General features: G+C 67.4%; 1 protein-coding gene across 1 annotated transcript in view; it reads right to left on the bottom strand.

Annotated features, from left to right (window-relative positions):
- The window catches only part of LOC134509432 (filamin-C-like), a gene marked incomplete at its 5' end in the record, with an annotated part of 58,077 nt that extends 42,208 nt beyond the window's left edge, over positions 1–15,869 (bottom strand). The window contains 7 exon segments of the mRNA XM_063321967.1: positions 792–959; positions 2,557–2,717; positions 6,040–6,161; positions 6,163–6,203; positions 9,212–9,385; positions 13,288–13,891; positions 15,567–15,869. Coding sequence (XP_063178037.1) covers positions 792–959; positions 2,557–2,717; positions 6,040–6,161; positions 6,163–6,203; positions 9,212–9,385; positions 13,288–13,891; positions 15,567–15,869 — 1,573 coding nt within the window.
- Positions 15,870–16,700: the final 831 nt, after the last annotated feature.

Here is a 16,700-nt window from a genome sequence, read left to right as displayed (position 1 = left end):
CCACAGGAGGACACCCCATGGGTCAGGACACCCCACAGGAGAACACCCCATAGAGGAGAACACCCCATAGAGGTGGCCACCCCACAGGAGAACACCCCATGGTGAAGGACACCCCATAGAGGAGAACACCCCATGGGTCAAGACACCCCATGGAGAAGGACACCCCATGGAGAAGCACACCCCACAGGACACCCTATGGGTCAGGACACCCCATGGAGAAGGACACCCCATAGAGGAGAACACCCCATGGAGAAGGACACCCCACAGGACACCCTATGGGTCAGGACACCCCATAGAAGCGGCCACCCCACAGGAGGACACCCCATAGAGGAGAACACCCCATAGAGGAAGACACCCTATGGGTCAGGACACCCCACAGGAACACCCCATGGGTCAGGACACCCCATAGACGCAGCCACCCCACAGGAGGACACCCCATGGAGAAGGACACCCCATAGAGGAGGACACCCCATGGGTCAGGACACCCCATGGGTCAGGACACCCCACAGAGGCGGCCACCCCACAGGAGGACACCCCATAGAGGAGAACACCCCATGGAGAAGGACACCCCATGGGTCAGGACACCCCACAGGAACACCCCATGGGTCAGGACACCCCATAGAAGCGCCCACCCCACAGGAGAACACCCCATAGAGGAGAACACCCCATGGAGAAGGACACCCCATAGAAGAGGTCACCCCACAGGACGCCCCACGGGCCCGGTTCCCCCCTGCAAGCTTTCCGTCGGCGCCGCCCCCCACCTCCCCGCCCCACGGCGCGTCCCCACCTACCCGAGGGTCCCAGCAGCGTGACCTCCAGTGGGGCCAGCCCCGCGGCGCTGCAGTCCACCGTGAAGCTGTGGGGCACCCGCGCCCTCACGCTGGGGCCCAGCCCCGGCCCCGAACATTTCACCTTCCCGGGGTCCACCACCTCCTGCACCCGCACCCGGAAGGGGCTCCCTGCGCCGGGGGGACGGGGGTCAGCGCCCGCAGGGGGGCACGTGGCCACCGGCTCGGCGAGGCCACGGGGCTCACCGGGGCCAGGGGGGCAACGTGGGGCGGGGGGTCAGTGTGGGGCAGGGGGACGGCGCGGGCATGGGGATGGCATGGCCACGGGGTCAACGTGGGACAGGGGGTCAATGTGGGGCAGGGGGACGGTGCAGGCATGGGGTCAACGTGGCCATGGGGTCAACGTGGGGCAGGGGGACGGCGTGGCCATGGGGTCAGTGTGGGGCAGGGGGACAGTGTGGCCATGGGGTCAAGACAGCCATGGGGTCTACGTGGCCACAGGGTCAACGGGGCCAGGGGGTCAACGTGGGGCAGGGGGACGGCGTGGCCATGGGGTCAACGTGGGCACAGGGTCAACGTGGGCATGGGGTCTACGTGGGGCAGGGGGACGGCGTGGCCATGGGGTCAACGCGGCCATGGGGTCTACGTGGCCATGGGGTCAACGTGGGCATGGGGTCAATGTGGGGCAGGGGGACAGCATGGCTATGGGGTCAACGTGGGCATGGGGTCAACGTGGGGCAGGGGGACGGCGTGGCCATGGGGTCAATGTGGGGCAGGGGGACGGCGTGGCCATGGGGTCAACGCGGCCATGGGGTCAACATGGGCACGGGGTCAACGTGGGGCAGGGGGACGGCATGGCCATGGGGTCAATGTGGGCATGGGGTCAACATGGCCATGGGGTCAACGTGGGGCAGGGGATCTACGTGGGCATGGGGTCAATGTGGGGCAGGGGGACGGCGTGGCCATGGGGTCTATGTGGGCATGGGGTCAACACAGCCATGGGGTCAATGTGGGGCAGGGGACGGTGTGGCCATGGGGTCAACATGGCCATGGGGTCTACATGGCCACAGGGTCAACATGGGCATGGGGTCAACGTGGGGCAGGGGGATGGCGTGGCCATGGGGTCAACTTGGCCATGGGGTCAACGTGTCCAAGGGGTCAAAGCATCCAAGGGGTCAACACGGCCATGGGGTCAACGTGGCCATGGGGTCAACACAGCCATGGGGTCAACACGGCCATGGGGTCAACACGGCCATGGGGTCAACGTGGCCATGGGGTCAACGGGGCCATAGGGTCAACGGGGCCATAGGGTCAACACGGCCATGGGGTCAATGTGGCCATGGGGTCAACGTGGGCATGGGGTCAACGTGGCCATGGGGTCAACGTGGCCATGGGGTCAACACGGCCATGGGGTCAACGTGGCCATGGGGTCAATGTGCCCAAGGGGTCAACGTGGCCATGGGGTCAACACGTTCAAGGGGTCAACATGGGCCTGGGGTCAACGTGGCCATGGGGTCATTGTGGCCATGGGGTCAACGTGGGCATGTCCACGGGGAGGACGCGGGGACGGGGTCGGCGTGGCCGTGGGGCGGCCGTGGGGCCAGCCCACGGGTGGGCTCGGCGTAGGCACGGGGTCGCCGCGGGGTTGGTGGTGACCCCCTCCACCCGCCGGTCCCCCGGGGAACCCACCTCCGACCCACGGCCGGGCTGGTGGGTCCCGTCCCCCCCCCCACCTCAGCCCCCCATCTCCCCCCGGCCCCACACGCACCGGGGATGGGGTGGCCCCCGAAGGTGATGTTGACGTCGTAGTCGCCGGGCGTGAAGGGGACGTACTCCACCGAGCAGCTCCCGTCCTTGTTGTCCTTGCAGGACATCTTGGCCTCCGAGGGCCCCTCGATGGCCAGGCCCAGCCCCCCGGTGCCAGCCCCCCTGGGGACACCCACCCGCTCAGGGCCACCGCGGCGGCTGCCGGGGGGCGGGGGCGGGGGGAAGGGGCGGCCACCACCGGGGCGGGTGCCGGAGGGAGAGGGGTGATGGGAGGTGGCACCTCCACGGCAAGAAGGTGGAGGTGCCACCTCCATGGTAGGGAGATGGAGGGGACGGGTTGGTGGCAGGGGATGGAGGTGGCACCTCCACAGCAAGAGGACGGAGATGCCACGTTGGTGTCAAGGAGATGGAGGTGCCACCTCCGCGGTAGGGAGATGGAGGGGACGGGTTGGTGGCAGGGGATGGAGGTGGCACCTCCATGGCAAGGGAACGGAGGCGCCACATTGGTGGCAGGGGGATGGAGGTGGCACCTCCACGGCAACGGAATGGAGGGGCCACGTTGGTGGCAGGGGGATGGAGGTGGCACCTCCCTGGCACGGGGATGGAGGGGCCACGTTGGTGGCATGAGGATGGAGGTGGCACGAGGATGGAGGTGGCACCTCCACGGCAAGAGGACAGAGATGCCACCTCCATGGTAGCAAGAATGAGGTGCCACGTTGGTGGCAGGAGGATGGAGGTGTCACGTTGGTGGCATGGAGATGGAGGGGACGGGTTGGTGGCAGGGGGATGGAAGTGCCACCTCGACGGCCCGGGGATGGAGGGGCCATGTTGGTGGCGTGAGGATGGAGGTGGCACCTCCATGGCAAGAAGGTGGAGGTGCCACCTCCGTGGTAGGAAGAGGGAGGTGCCAGGTTGGTGGCAGGGGATGGAGGTGTCACGTTGGTGGCATGGAGATGGAGGGGACAGGTTGGTGGCAGGGGATGGAGGTGTCACGTTGGTGGCAGGGGGTTGGAAGTGCCACCTCCAGGGCAGTGGGGTGGAGGGGCCGGGTTGGCAGCAAGGAGATGGAGGTGCCACCTCCGTGGCAGGGGGACAAAGATGCCACAGTGGTGGCACATCCAATGGAAGAGGACGGAGGTGGCACCTCCATGGGAGGGGTTGGAAGTGCCAGGTGATGGCATGGGATGGAGGTGGCACGTCCAATGGAGAAGGAGGGAGGTGGCACGTCCATGGGGAGGGGATGGAGGTGGCAGGTTGGTGGCATGGGATGGAGGTGGCATGTCCAGGGGAAGGGACAGAGGTGGCGGGTTGGTGACATGGGATGCCACCATGGAGGTGGCATGTCCAGTAGAGGAGGACGGAGGTGGCACCTCCAGGGGAAGGGATGAAGGTGGTGGGTTGGTGACATGGGATGGAGGTGGCACCTCCATGGGAAGGGATGGAGGTGGGATGTTGGTGGCATGGGATGGAGGTGGCACATCCAGTGGAGGAGGAGGATGGAGGTAGCACCTCCAGGGGAAGGGACAGAGGTGGGAGGTTGGTGGCATGGGATGGAGGTGGCACCTCCATGGGAAGGGACGGAGGTGGGAGGTTGGTGGCATGGGATGCCACCATGGAGGTGGCACGTCCAGTGGAGGAGCACAGAGGTGGCACCTCCATGGGAAGGGACAGAGGTGGGAGGTTGGTGACATGGGATGTCACCATGGAGGTGGCACGTCCAGTAAAGGAGGACAGAGGTGGCACCTCCAGGGGAAGGGACGAAGGTGGCGGGTTGGTGCCATGGGATGTCACCATGGAGGTGGCACGTCCAGTGGAGGAGCATGGAGGTGGCATGGGATGGAGGTGGCACGACCAGTGGAGGAGGAGGATGGAGGTGGCACCTCCAGGGGAAGGGATGGAGGTGGCGGGTTGGTGCCATGGGATGTCACCATGGAGGTGGCACATCCAATGGAGGAGGATGGAGGTGGCATGGGATGGAGGTGGCACGACCAGTGGAGGAGGATGGAGGTGGCACCTCCAGGGGAAGGGACGAAGGTGGCGGGTTGGTGACATGGGATGGAGGTGGCACCTCCAGGGGAAGGGATGGAGGTGGTGGGTTGGTGCCATGGGATGTCACCATGGAGGTGGCACATCCAATGGAGGAGGATGGAGGTGGCATGGGATGGAGGTGGCACGACCAGTGGAGGAGGATGGAGGTGGCACCTCCAGGGGAAGGGACGAAGGTGGCGGGTTGGTGACATGGGATGGAGGTGGCACATCCAGGGGAAGGGATGGAGGTGGCGGGTTGGTGCCATGGGATGTCACCATGGAGGTGGCACGTCCAGTGGAGGAGGATGGAGGTGGCACCTCCAGGGGAAGGGACAGAGGTGGGGGGTTGGTGTCATGGGATGTCACCATGGAGGTGGCACATCCAATGGAGGAGGATGGAGGTGGCATGGGATGGAGGTGGCACGTCCAGTGGAGGAGGATGGAGGTGGCACCTCCAGGGGAAGGGACGGAGGTGGCGGGTTGGTGGCATGGGATGGAGGTGGCATGTCCAGGGGAAGGGACAGAGGTGGCGGGTTGGTGGCATGGGATGTCACCATGGAGGTGGCACGTCCAGTAGAGGAGGACGGAGGCGGCACCTCCACAGGAAGGGATGGAGGTGGGAGGTTGGTGGCATGGGATGGAGGTGGCACCTCCAGGGGAAGGGACGGAGGTGGGGGGTTGGTGCCATGGGATGTCACCATGGAGGTGGCACATCCAATGGAGGAGGATGGAGGTGGCATGGGATGGAGGTGGCACGACCAGTGAAGGAGGATGGAGGTGGCACCTCCAGGGGAAGGGACGAAGGTGGCGGGTTGGTGACATGGGATGGAGGTGGCACCTCCAGGGGAAGGGATGGAGGTGGCGGGTTGGTGTCATGGGATGTCACCATGGAGGTGGCACATCCAATGGAGGAGGATGGAGGTGGCACCTCCAGGGGAAGGGATGGAGGTGGGAGGTTGGTGCCATGGGATGTCACCATGGAGGTGGCACGTCCAATGGAGGAGGATGGAGGTGGCATGGGATGGAGGTGGCACGTCCAGTGGAGGAGGATGGAGGTGGCACCTCCAGGGGAAGGGACGGAGGTGGTGGGTTGGTGGCATGGGATGGAGGTGGCACCTCCAGGGGAAGGGACGGAGGTGGGGGGTTGGTGACATGGGATGTCACCATGGAGGTGGCACATCCAATGGAGGAGGATGGAGATGGCAGCTCCAGGGGAAGGGATGGAGATGGGAGGTTGGTGCCATGGGATGTCACCATGGAGGTGGCACGTCCAGTGGAGGAGGATGGAGATGGCACCTCCAGGGGAAGGGATGGAGGTGGCGGGTTGGTGCCATGGGATGTCACCATGGAGGTGGCACAACCAATGGAGAAGGATGGAGGTGGCGCCTCCAGGGGAAGGGACGGAGGTGGGGGGTTGGTGGCCCGGGACGGAGGTGGCCGGTGGCCCGGTGCCCACCTGGTCTCCACGGTGAAGCGGTTGGCCTTGCCCACCAGGCCGCCCTCCAGGCCGGGCCCGTGCGCCCGCACGCGGGTGGGGTCACAGCCCTCCGCCACCCCCACGCGGAAGGGGCTCTTGGGGGACCGCCACGTCGTCGTAGGTCACCTCCACCCGGTGCACGCCTGGGGACACGGGGACACGCCGTCACCCCTCGCTCCCACCGGGGCTGGGGGCGGGGGGGGGCCCGGGGGGTCCCCGCTTGGGGGTTGAGGAGGTTCTCAAGGAGTTTGGGGGTCCCTTGGTGGGGTCTCACGGGGTTTGGGGGTCCCTGGTTGGGTTTTGGGGGGGTCTCATGGGGGTTGGAGGTCCCTTGGTGGGGTCTCAGGGGGTTTGGAGGTCCCTGGTTGGGGTTTGGGGGTCCTGGTTGGGGTTTTGGGGGGTCTCATGGGGTTGGAGGTCCCTTGGTGGGGTCTCAGGGGGTTTGGAGGTCCCTGGTTGGGGTTTGGGGGTCCCTGGTTGGGGCTTTGGGGGGTCTCATGGGGGTTGGAGGTCCCTTGGTGGGGTCTCAGGGGTTTGGAGGTCCCTGGTTGGGGTTTGGGGGTCCCTGGTTGGGGTTTTGGGGGTTCTCATGGGGGTTGGAGGTCCCTTGGTGGGGTCTCAGGGGGTTTGGAGGTCCCTGGTTAGGGTTTGGGGGTCCTGGTTGGGTTTTGGGGGGTCTCAGGGGGGGTTGGAGGTTCCTTGGTGGGGTCTCAGGGGGTTTGGAGGTCCCTGGTTGGGGTTTGGGGGCAGGTTGGGGGTCCCTGGTTGGGGTTTTGGGGGTCTCAGGGGTTTAGAGGTCCCTGGTTGGGCTTTGAGAAGGTTCTCAAGGAATTTGGGGGTCCCTTGGTGGGGTCTCAGGGGGTTTGGAGGTCCCTGGTTGGGGTTTGGGGGCAGGTTGGGGTCCCTGGTTGGGGTTTTGGGGGGGTCTCAAGGGATTTGGGGGTCCCTTGGTGGGATTTTGGGGGGTCTTCAGGGGCTTTGGGGGTCCCTGGTTGGGGTTTTGGGGGTCTCAGGGGTTACGGGTCCTTGGTTGGGCTGCGAGAAGGTTCTCAAGGAATTTGGGGGTCCCTTGTGGGGTCTCAGGGGGTTTGGGGGTCCCCGGTTGGGGGTTGAGGAGGTTCTCAAGGAGTTTGGGGGTCCCTTGGTGGGGTCTCAGAGGGTTTGGAGGTCCTGGTTGGGGTTGGGGGGCAGGTTGGGGTCCCTGGTTGGGTTTTGGGGGGTCTTGGGGGTTTGAGGGTCCTCGGGGGGCGTTCTGGAGGTCCCTGGGGGGGTCAGGGTCCCTGGGGGTGGGTTTTGGGGTCCCAGGGGGTGGGGGTGGGGGTCCCAGGAGGGGGTTGGGGGTCCGGGGTGGGGTTTGGGGTCCCAGGGGGGGAATTTGGGGTCCCGGGGAGGGGGTTTGGGGGGCCCGGGGTGGGTTTTGGGGGTCCCAGGGGGGCTTTGGGGATCCGGGGGGGAATTGGGGCCCTGGGGGGGGTTTGGGGTCCTGGGGTGGGGTTTGGGGTCCCGGGGGGTTTTTGGGGGTCCCGGGGGGGGTTTTGGGGGTCCCAGAGGGGTTTTTAGGCTCCCGGGGGGGTTTTGGGGGTGCCGGGAGTGGGTTTTGGGGGTCCCGGGGGGGGGTTTTAGGCTCTCGGGGGGTTTTTGGGGTCCCGGGGGTTTTTGGCTCCCGGGGGGGGGGTTGGGCTCCCGGGATTTTTTTGGGGGTCCCGCAGTGGGTTTTGGGGGTCCCGGGGGGGGGTTTTGGGCTCCCGGGGGGGGGTTTGGGCTCCCGGGGGTTTTTGGGGGTCCCGGGGGTTTTTGGGCTCCCGGGGGGGGGGTTTGGGCTCCCAGGGGGTTTTTGGGGGTCCTGGGGTGGGTTTTGGGGCTCCCGGGGGGGGTTTTGGGCTCACGGGGGGGTTTTGGGGGTCCCGGGGGTTTTTGGGGCTCCTGGGGGTGGGTTTTGGGGGTCCCGGGGGGGAATTGGGGTCCCAGGGGGGGGGTTGGGGCGCCCGGGGGGGGGGTTTTTGGGCTCCCGGGGGGGGGTTGGGGTCCCAGGGGGTTTTGGGGGCTCCCGGGGGGTTTTTTGGGGCTCCCGGGTGGGTTTTGGGGGTCCCAGGGGGGAATTAGGTCCCAGGGGGGGTTTTGGGTGCCGGGGGGGGGTTGGGGCTCCCGGGGGGAGTTTTGGGGTCCCAGGGGGTTTTTAGGCTCTCGGGGGGTTTTGGGGGGTCCTGGGGTGGGTTTTGGGGCTCCTGGGGGGTTTTTGGGGTCCCGGGGGTGGGTTTTGGGGGTCCCGGGGGGTTTTTAGGCTCCCGGGAGATTTTTGGGGGTGCCGGGGGGGGTTTTGGGCTCCCGGGGGGGGGGGTTGGGCTCCCGGGGGTTTTTGGGGGTCCTGAGGGTGGGTTTTTGGGGCTCCCGGGGGTTTTTTGGGGGTCCCAGGGGGGTTTTTGGGCTCCCGGGGGGGGGGGGGGTTGGGCTCCCGGGGGTTTTTGGGGGTCCTGGGGTGGGTTTTTGGGCTCCCGGGGGGGGTTTGGGCTCCCGGGGTTTTTTGGGGGTCCGGGGTGGGTTTTGGGGGTCCCGGGGGGGGTTTAGGCTCCCGGGGGGGTTTTGGGGTGCCTGTGAGGGTTTGGGGCTCCGGGGGGGGGTTTTGGGCTCCCGGGGTGGGTTTTGGGGCTCCCGGGTGGGGTTTTGGGGCTCCCAGGGGGGGGGTTTAGGCTCCCGGGGGGGTTTTGGGCTCCCGGGGTGGGTTTTTGGGCTCCCGGGGGGGTTTGGGGGTCCCAGGGTTTTTTTTTGGGGTGCCGGGGGGAGTTTTGGGGGTCCTGGGGGTGGGTTTTTGGGCTCCCGGGGGGGGGGGGGTGGGCTCCCGGGGGTTTTTTGGGGTGCTGTGAGGGTTTTGGGGCTCCCGGGGGGGGGGGGGTTTGGGCTCCCGAGGGTGTGTTTTGGGGGTCCCAGGGGGGTTTTTGGGGGTGCCAGGGGGGGTTTTTAGGGCTCCCGGGGGGGGTTAAGGCTCCCGGGGTTTTTTTGGGGGTCCGGGGGGTTTTGGGGGCTCCCGGGGGGGTTTTTGGGGGCCCCGGGGTGGGTTTTGGGCTCCCGGGGGGGGGTTTAGGCTCGCGGGGGTTTTTTGGGGGTGCCGGGGGGGGTTCGGGGTGTCGGGGGGGGCGCGGGGGGGGTCGCTCACCGTCCTCGTAGGGGGTGTAGTCCACGCGGTAGGTGCCGTCGCCGTGGTCGGTGACGTAGGTGTCGGTGGTGGCCCCCGAGGGATTGACCACCCGGGCCTTGACGTGGGGCCCCCCCGTCTTGGTGAGGCTCCGGGCGTCCACCGTGAAGTCGGTGCCCACCTCCCGCAGCACCCCTGGGGGGGGGGGGGACACACAAGGGTGAGGGGGGGGCTCCTGCCCGCTGACACCCCACCCCCTCGGGGGGCTCCACACCTTCTCCAGGAGGGCAGCCCCCGGGGAGACCCCCCCCATGGGGAGGAGGTGGCCATGGGAGATGGTGGCCGTGGGGAGATGTTGGTGCCCATGGGGCTGCCCATCCAAGAGGAAGGTGGCCATGGGGAGGAGGTGGCCATGGGGAGACGTTGGTGCCATGGAGATGCCCATCCAAGAAGAAGGTGGTTGCAGGGAACAGGTGGCCATGGGGGTAGCCATGGGGAGGTGATGGCCATGGGGGTGGCCATGGGGAGGAGATGGCCACGGGGTGGCCATGGGGAGAAGGTGGCCATGGGGAGATGTTGGTGCCCATGGGGCTTCCCATCCAAGAGGAAGGTGTCCATGGGGAAGAGGTGACCATGGGGAGATGTCCATAAGGGTGGCCATGGGGAGGAGGTGGCCATGGGGAGATGTTGGTGCCCATGGGGCTGCCCATCCAAGAGGAAGGTGGCCATGGGGAGGAGGTGGCCATGGGAGATGTCCATAGGGGTGGCCATGGGGAGGTGATGGCCATGGGGTGGCCGTGGGGAGATGTTGGTGCCCATGGGGCTGCCCATCCAAGAGGAAGGTGGCCATGGGGAGGAGGTGGCCATGGGGAGATGTCCATAGGGGTGGCCATGGGGAGGTGATGGCCATGGGGTGGCCGTGGGGAGATGTTGGTGCCCATGGGCTGCCCATCCAAGAGGAAGGTGGCCATGGGGAGGAGGTGGCCATGGGGAGATGGCCATGGGGGTGGCCATGGGGAGGTGATGGCCATGGGGTGGCCGTGGGGAGATGTTGGTGCCCATGGGGCTGCCCATCCAAGAGGAAGGTGACCGTGGGGAGGAGGTGGCCATGGGGAGATGGCATGGGGGTGACCATGGGGAGGAGATGGCCATGGGTAGCCATGGGGAGGAGGTGGCCATGGGGAGATGTTGGTGCCCATGGGGCTGCCCATCCAAGAGGAAGGTGGCCATGGGGAGAACGTGGCCATGGGGAGATGGCCATAGGGGTGGCCATGGGGAGGTGATGGCCATAAGGTGGCCATGGGGAGGAGATGTTGGTGCCCATGGGGCTGCCCATCCAAGAGGAAGGTTGGCCATGGGGAGAAGATGGCCATGGGCACATATCCATGGGGGTGACCATGGGGAGGAGATGGCCATGGGGTGGCCATGGGGAGGAGGTGGCCATGGGTGATGTTGGTGGTCATGGGGAGATGTTGGTGCCCATGGGGCTGCCCATCCAAGAGGAAGGTGGCCATGGGGAGAAGATGGCCATGGGCACATATCCATGGGGGTGTCCATGGGGAGGAGGTGACCATGGGGAGAAGATGTTGGTGCCCATGGGATGCCCATCAAGAAGAAGATGGCTGTGGGGAGGAGGTGGCCATTGGGGTAGCCATGGGGAGGTGATGGCCATGGGGGTGGCCATGGGGAGGAGGTGGCCATGGGGTGGCCGTGGGAGATGTTGGTGCCCATGGGGCTGCCCATCCAGAGGAAGGTGGCCATGGGGAGGAGATGGCCATGGGCACATATCCATGGGGGTGACCATGGGAGGAGATGGCCATGGGGTGGCCATGGGAGGAGGTGGCCATGGGGTGATGTTGGTGGTCATGGGGAGATGTTGGTGCCCATGGGGCTGCCCATCCAAGAGGAAGGTGGCCATGGGAGAAGATGGCCATGGGCACATATCCATGGGGGTGTCCATGGGGAGGAGGTGACCATGGGAGAAGATGTTGGTGCCCATGGGGATGCCCATCCAAGAAGAAGATGGCTGTGGGGAGGAGGTGGCCATTGGGGTAGCCATGGGGAGGTGATGGCCATGGGGTGGCCATGGGGAGGAGGTGGCCATGGGGTGGCCGTGGGGAGATGTTGGTGCCCATGGGCTGCCCATCCAAGAGGAAGGTGGCCATGGGGAGCAGATGGCCATGGGCACATATCCATGGCGGTGGCCATGGGTGGCCATGGGGAGGAGGTGGCCATGGGGAGATGTTGGTGCCCATGGGCTGCCCATCCAAGAGGAAGGTGGCTGTGGGGAGGAGGTGGCCATGGGGTGGCCATGGGGAGGAGATGTTGGTGCCCATGGGGCTGCCCATCCAAGAGGAAGGTGCCCATGGGGAAGAGGTGACCATGGGGAGATGTCCATAGGGGTGGCCATGGGGAGAAGATGCCCCTGGTGGTGCCCATGGGAGGAGATGCCCACAGGGATTGGATGTCCATGGGGCGAAGATGCCCATGGCGGTGCCCATGAGGAGATGCCCACAGGGATGGGATGGCCAAGGGGATGCCCATGGGGAGAAGATGCCCATGTGGTGTCCATGGCAAGAAGATGCCCACAGGGATGGGATGGCCATGGGTGGAGATGCCCACAGTGAGAAGATGCCCCTGGTGGTGCCCACGGGTGGAGATACCCCCGGTGGTGCCCATGGGGAGCAGATGCCCACAGGGATGGGATGCCCATGAGGAGGAGATGCCCCTGGTGGTGCCCATGGGGACGAGATGCCATGGTGGTGTCCATGGCAAGGAGATGCCCACAGGGATGGGATGCCCATGGCTGGAGACGCCCATGGTGGTGCCCATGGTTGGAGACGCCCCCGGTGGTGCCCATGGGGAGGAGATACCCCTGGTGATGCCCATGGTGATGCCCATGGGGAGAAGATGCCCCTGGTGGTGCCCATGGGGAGGAGATGCCCTGGTGATGCCCATGGTCGTGCCCATGGGTGGAGATGCCCCTGGTGATGCCCATGGGGAGAAGATGCCCCTGGTGGTGCCCATGGGGAGGAGATACCCCTGGTGATGCCCATGGGGAGGAGATGCCCTGGTGATGCCCATGGTGGTGCCCATGGGTGGAGATGCCCCTGGTGGTGCCCATGGGGAGGAGATACCCTGGTGATGCCCATGGGAGGAGATGCCCATGGTGGTGCCCCTGGTGATGCCCATGGGGAGAAGATGCCCCTGGTGGTGCCCATGGGGAGGAGATGCCCCGGTGATGCCCATGGTGATGCCCATGGTGGTGCCCATGGGTGGAGATGCCCCCGGTGGTGCCCATGGGGAGAAGATGCCCCTGGGAGTGCCCACTGGGAGCAGATGCCCATGGTGTTGCCCATGGCAAGGAGATGCCCACAGGGATGGGATGCCCATGGGTGGAGATGCCCATGGTGGTGCCCATGGGGAAGAGATGCCCCGGTGATGCCCCTGGTGGTGCCCATGGTGGTGCCCATGGATGGAGATGCCCCCAGTGATGCCCCTGGTGATGCCCATGGTGGTGCCCATGGGGAGGAGATACCCCCGGTGATGCCCATGGTGATGCCCCTGGTGATGCCCATGGTGGTGCCCATGGGGAGGAGATACCCCCGGTGATGCCCATGGTGATGCCCCTGGTGGTGCCCATGGTGGTGCCCATGGGGAGGAGATACCCCTGGTGATGCCCATGGTGATGCCCATGGTGGTGCCCACGGTGGTACCCATGGGGAGGAGATACCCCCGGTGATGCCCATGGTGATGCCCCTGGTGGTGCCCATGGTGGTGCCCATGGGAGGAGGATACCCCTGGTGATGCCCATGGTGATGCCCATGGTGGTGCCCATGGTGGTGCCCATGGGGAGGAGATACCCCTGGTGATGCCCCTGGTGATGCCCCTGGTGATGCCCATGGTGGTGCCATGGGGAGGAGATGCCCCTGGTGATGCCCCTGGTGATGCCCATGGTGATGCCCACGGTGGTGCCCATGGGGAGCAGATACCCCCGGTGATGCCCCTGGTGATGCCCCTGGTGGTGCCCACGGTGGTGCCCGTGGGTGGAGACGCCCCGGGGGGGGGTTGGGGGGCAGCCGCCCCTTTGCCCTCACCTCTGGGCTCCACTCCCTTCCCGTAGACCTTGACGGCGCCGGTGTCCACGGCCGGGTCGACGGTGACGCGGACGGGGAACTTGGGGACGGGGTGGCCGCCGTACTTGACGGTGATGGTGTAGGAGCCGGGGCGGGCCGGGGTGTAGGTGATGGCGTAGGTGCCGTCCCGGTTGTTGCGGATGAGCACCTCCGCTTTGCCCCCGTCGCCGCCCTCGCCCGCCCCGATCTCGATGGTCAGCTCGGCCTCGCCCGCTTGGCTACAGTCCACCGTGAAGGCGGCCGTTTCGCCGGCCCGGGCTCCTTCCAAGCCGGGCCGCTGGCCGTCACCTTGTGGCGTCGAAGACGGGGAGGACGACGGCCTTGAAGGGGGAGCCGGGATGTGGGCGCCGGCGAAGAGGATGTTGATGGCGTAGTCGCCCGGCTGGGCCGGCAGGTAGGAGACGGAGCAGGAGCCGTCGCCGTTGTCCTGACACTCCATCTTGGCCTCGCAGGGACCCTCCACCGTCAGCCCCAGCCCCCCCGTGCCCGCCCCCCTTGGTGTCGATGGTGAAGGGGGCCGGCACCCCACGCGACCCCCCTGCAGGCCCGGCCCGTAGGCACACACCTAAAGGGGGGGAGAGAGGAGATGGGGGTCAGGATGTGGGGGGAGATATGGGGGTCAGGATGTGGGGGGGTCAGGATGGGGGGGGGGAGATATGGGGGTCAGGATGTGGGGGGAGATGGGGATCAGGGTGCAGGGGTCAGGATGGGGGGGGGGAGATATGGGGGTCAGGATGGGGGGGGTCAGGATGTGGGGGAGATATGGGGGTCAGGGCAGGGGGGGAGATGGGGGTCAGGATGGGGGGGGAGATATGGGGGTCAGGATGTGGGGGGGGAAGATATGGGGGTCAGGATGTGGGGGGGAAGATATGGGGGTCAGGATGTGGGGGGTCAGGATGTGGGGGGGAAGATATGGGGGTCAGGATGGGGGGCGTCAGGGTTGGAGGCAGGAAGATATGGGGGTCAGGGTTGGGGGGGGAGACATGGGGGTCAGGATAGGGGGGGGAGATGGGGGTCAGGATGTGGGGGGTCAGGATGTGGGGGGGAAGATATGGGGGTCAGGATGGGGGGTCAGGATGTGGGGGGTCAGGATGTGGGGGGGGAGATATGGGGGTCAGGGTGGGGTGGGGAGATGGGGGTCAGGATGTGGGGGGGAGATATGGGGGTCAGGGCGGGGGGGGGAGATGGGGGTCAGGATGTGGGGGGTCAGGATGTGGCGGGGGAGATATGGGGGTCAGGGTGGGGGGGGTCAGGATGTGGGGAGGAGATATGGGGGTCAGGGTTGGGGGGGGAGATGGGGGTCAGGATGTGGGGGGTCAGGATGTGGGGGGGGAAGATATGGGGGTCAGGATGTGGGGGGGGAGATATGGGGGTCGGGATGTGGGGGGTCAGTATGTGGGGGGGAAGATATGGGGGTCAGGATGGGGGGGTCAGGATGGGGGGGGGGAGATATGGGGGTCAGGGTTGGGGGGGAGATGGGGGTCAGGATGGGGGGGTCAGGATGTGGGGGGAGATATGGGGGTCAGGATGTGGGGGGTCAGGATGTGGGGGGGAGATATGGGGGTCAGGATGTGGGGAGGGAGATATGGGGGTCAGGCGGGGGGGAGATGGGGTCAGGGCAGGGGGGGGAGATGGGGGTCAGGATGTGGGGGGGGGAGATATGGGGGTCAGGGTTGGAGGCGGGGAGATGGGGGTCAGGGTTGGAGGCGGGGAGATGGGGGTCAGGATGTGGGGGAGATGGGGGTCAGGATGTGGGGGAGATACGGGGGTCAGGATGGGGGGGTCAGGATGTGGGGGGGGAGATATGGGGGTCAGGGGGTCAGGGCAGGGGGGGGGAGATGGGGTCAGGGGGGACACCTCCCCCCTCCCCTTACACCCTTGCCCCACCCCCACTCCCGCCCCCCCCGATTATTCCCCCCCACACACTCCCGCCCCCCCCAATTATTCCCCCCCCCCACCCCCGCCCCCCCTTCCCCCCCCGTTCCGCTCCCCCCAACTATTCCCCCCCTCCCCTCACACTATCACCCCCCCACTATTCCCCCCCTCACTATTTCCCCCCCCACTCTCGCCCCCCCCCCAATTATCCCCCCCCCCGTCCCGCCCCCCCAACTATTCCCCCCTCAATTATTCCCCCCCACTATTGCCCCCCCAACCCTCCCCCCCACTATTGCCTCCCCCCCCTTCCACCCCCCCCAATTATCCCCCCCCCCCCCCGCCCCCCCCGCGGCGCCCCCCCTCGCCTTGCTGGGGTCGGGGGGCAGCGTGGCCTCCAGGCAGAAGGGCCCCCCCGGCAGCGGGTGCCCGTCGTAGGTGACCTCCAGGCGGTAGGGCCCCTCCTCGGGGGGGGTGAAGGCGGCGCGGTGGGGGCCGCCGGGGGGGCCGGGCCGCAGGGCGCAGGGCAGGGCCCGGCCCGAGGGGCCCGTCAGCGACACCCCCACGCGGCCCTGCCCCCCCGCGCCCTCCGCCTCCACCCGGAACTCCTGCGGGCGGCCCACCGCCAGCTCTGCGGGCACGGCGTCAGGGGCGGGGGCACGGGGGGCATGGGGGGCGGGGGGGGCGGGGGGGGGCACGGGGGGGGGGACACACACACCTCGGGGGGGGTATGGGGGGCGGGGGGGGCACACACGCCTCTGGGGGGGACATGGGGGGCTCATACACACCTCGGGGGGGTATGGGGGCGGGGGGGCACGGGGGGGGACATGGGGGGCTCACACGCTCCTCTGGGGGGGGACATGGGGGGCGGGGGGGCACGGGGGGGACACACACACCTCGGGGGGGGGACATGGGGGCTCATACACACCTCTGGGGGGGGATATGGGGGGCGGGGGGGCACGGGGGGGGGACATGGGGGCTCACACACACCTCTGGGGGGGGGATATGGGGGCGGGGGGGGCACGGGGGGGGGACATGGGGGGCTCATACACACCTCGGGGGGTATGGGGGGCGGGGGGGGCACGGGGGGACACACGCTCCTCTGGGGGTGGAATATGGGGGGGCGGGGGGGGCACGGGGGGGGACACGCACCTCTGGGGGGGGGTATGGGGGGCGGGGGGGGTCACACACACCTCGGGGGGGGACATGGGGGGCGGGGGGGCACGGGGGGACACACACACCTCGGGGGGGGGACATGGGGGGCTCATACACACCTCTGGGGGGGGGATATGGGGGGCGGGGGGGGCACAGGGGGGACACACGCACCTCGGGGGGGGGACATGGGGGCTCACACGCACCTCTGGGGGGGGGATATGGGGGTCGGGGGGGCACGGGGGGGGGAGATGGGGGGCTCACACACACCGCGGGGGGGGTACGGGGGGCGGGGGGGGCGGGGGGGGGCATGGGGGGCTCATACACACCTCTGGGGGGGGGGATATGGG

This window comes from Chroicocephalus ridibundus, unplaced genomic scaffold (genome assembly GCF_963924245.1).
Source record: "Chroicocephalus ridibundus unplaced genomic scaffold, bChrRid1.1 SCAFFOLD_474, whole genome shotgun sequence".
In the NCBI taxonomy this organism is placed as follows: Eukaryota; Metazoa; Chordata; class Aves; order Charadriiformes; family Laridae; genus Chroicocephalus; species Chroicocephalus ridibundus.
Note: the sequence above shows the minus strand (reverse complement) of the source record. Positions and strands in the feature narration are given on the sequence as shown.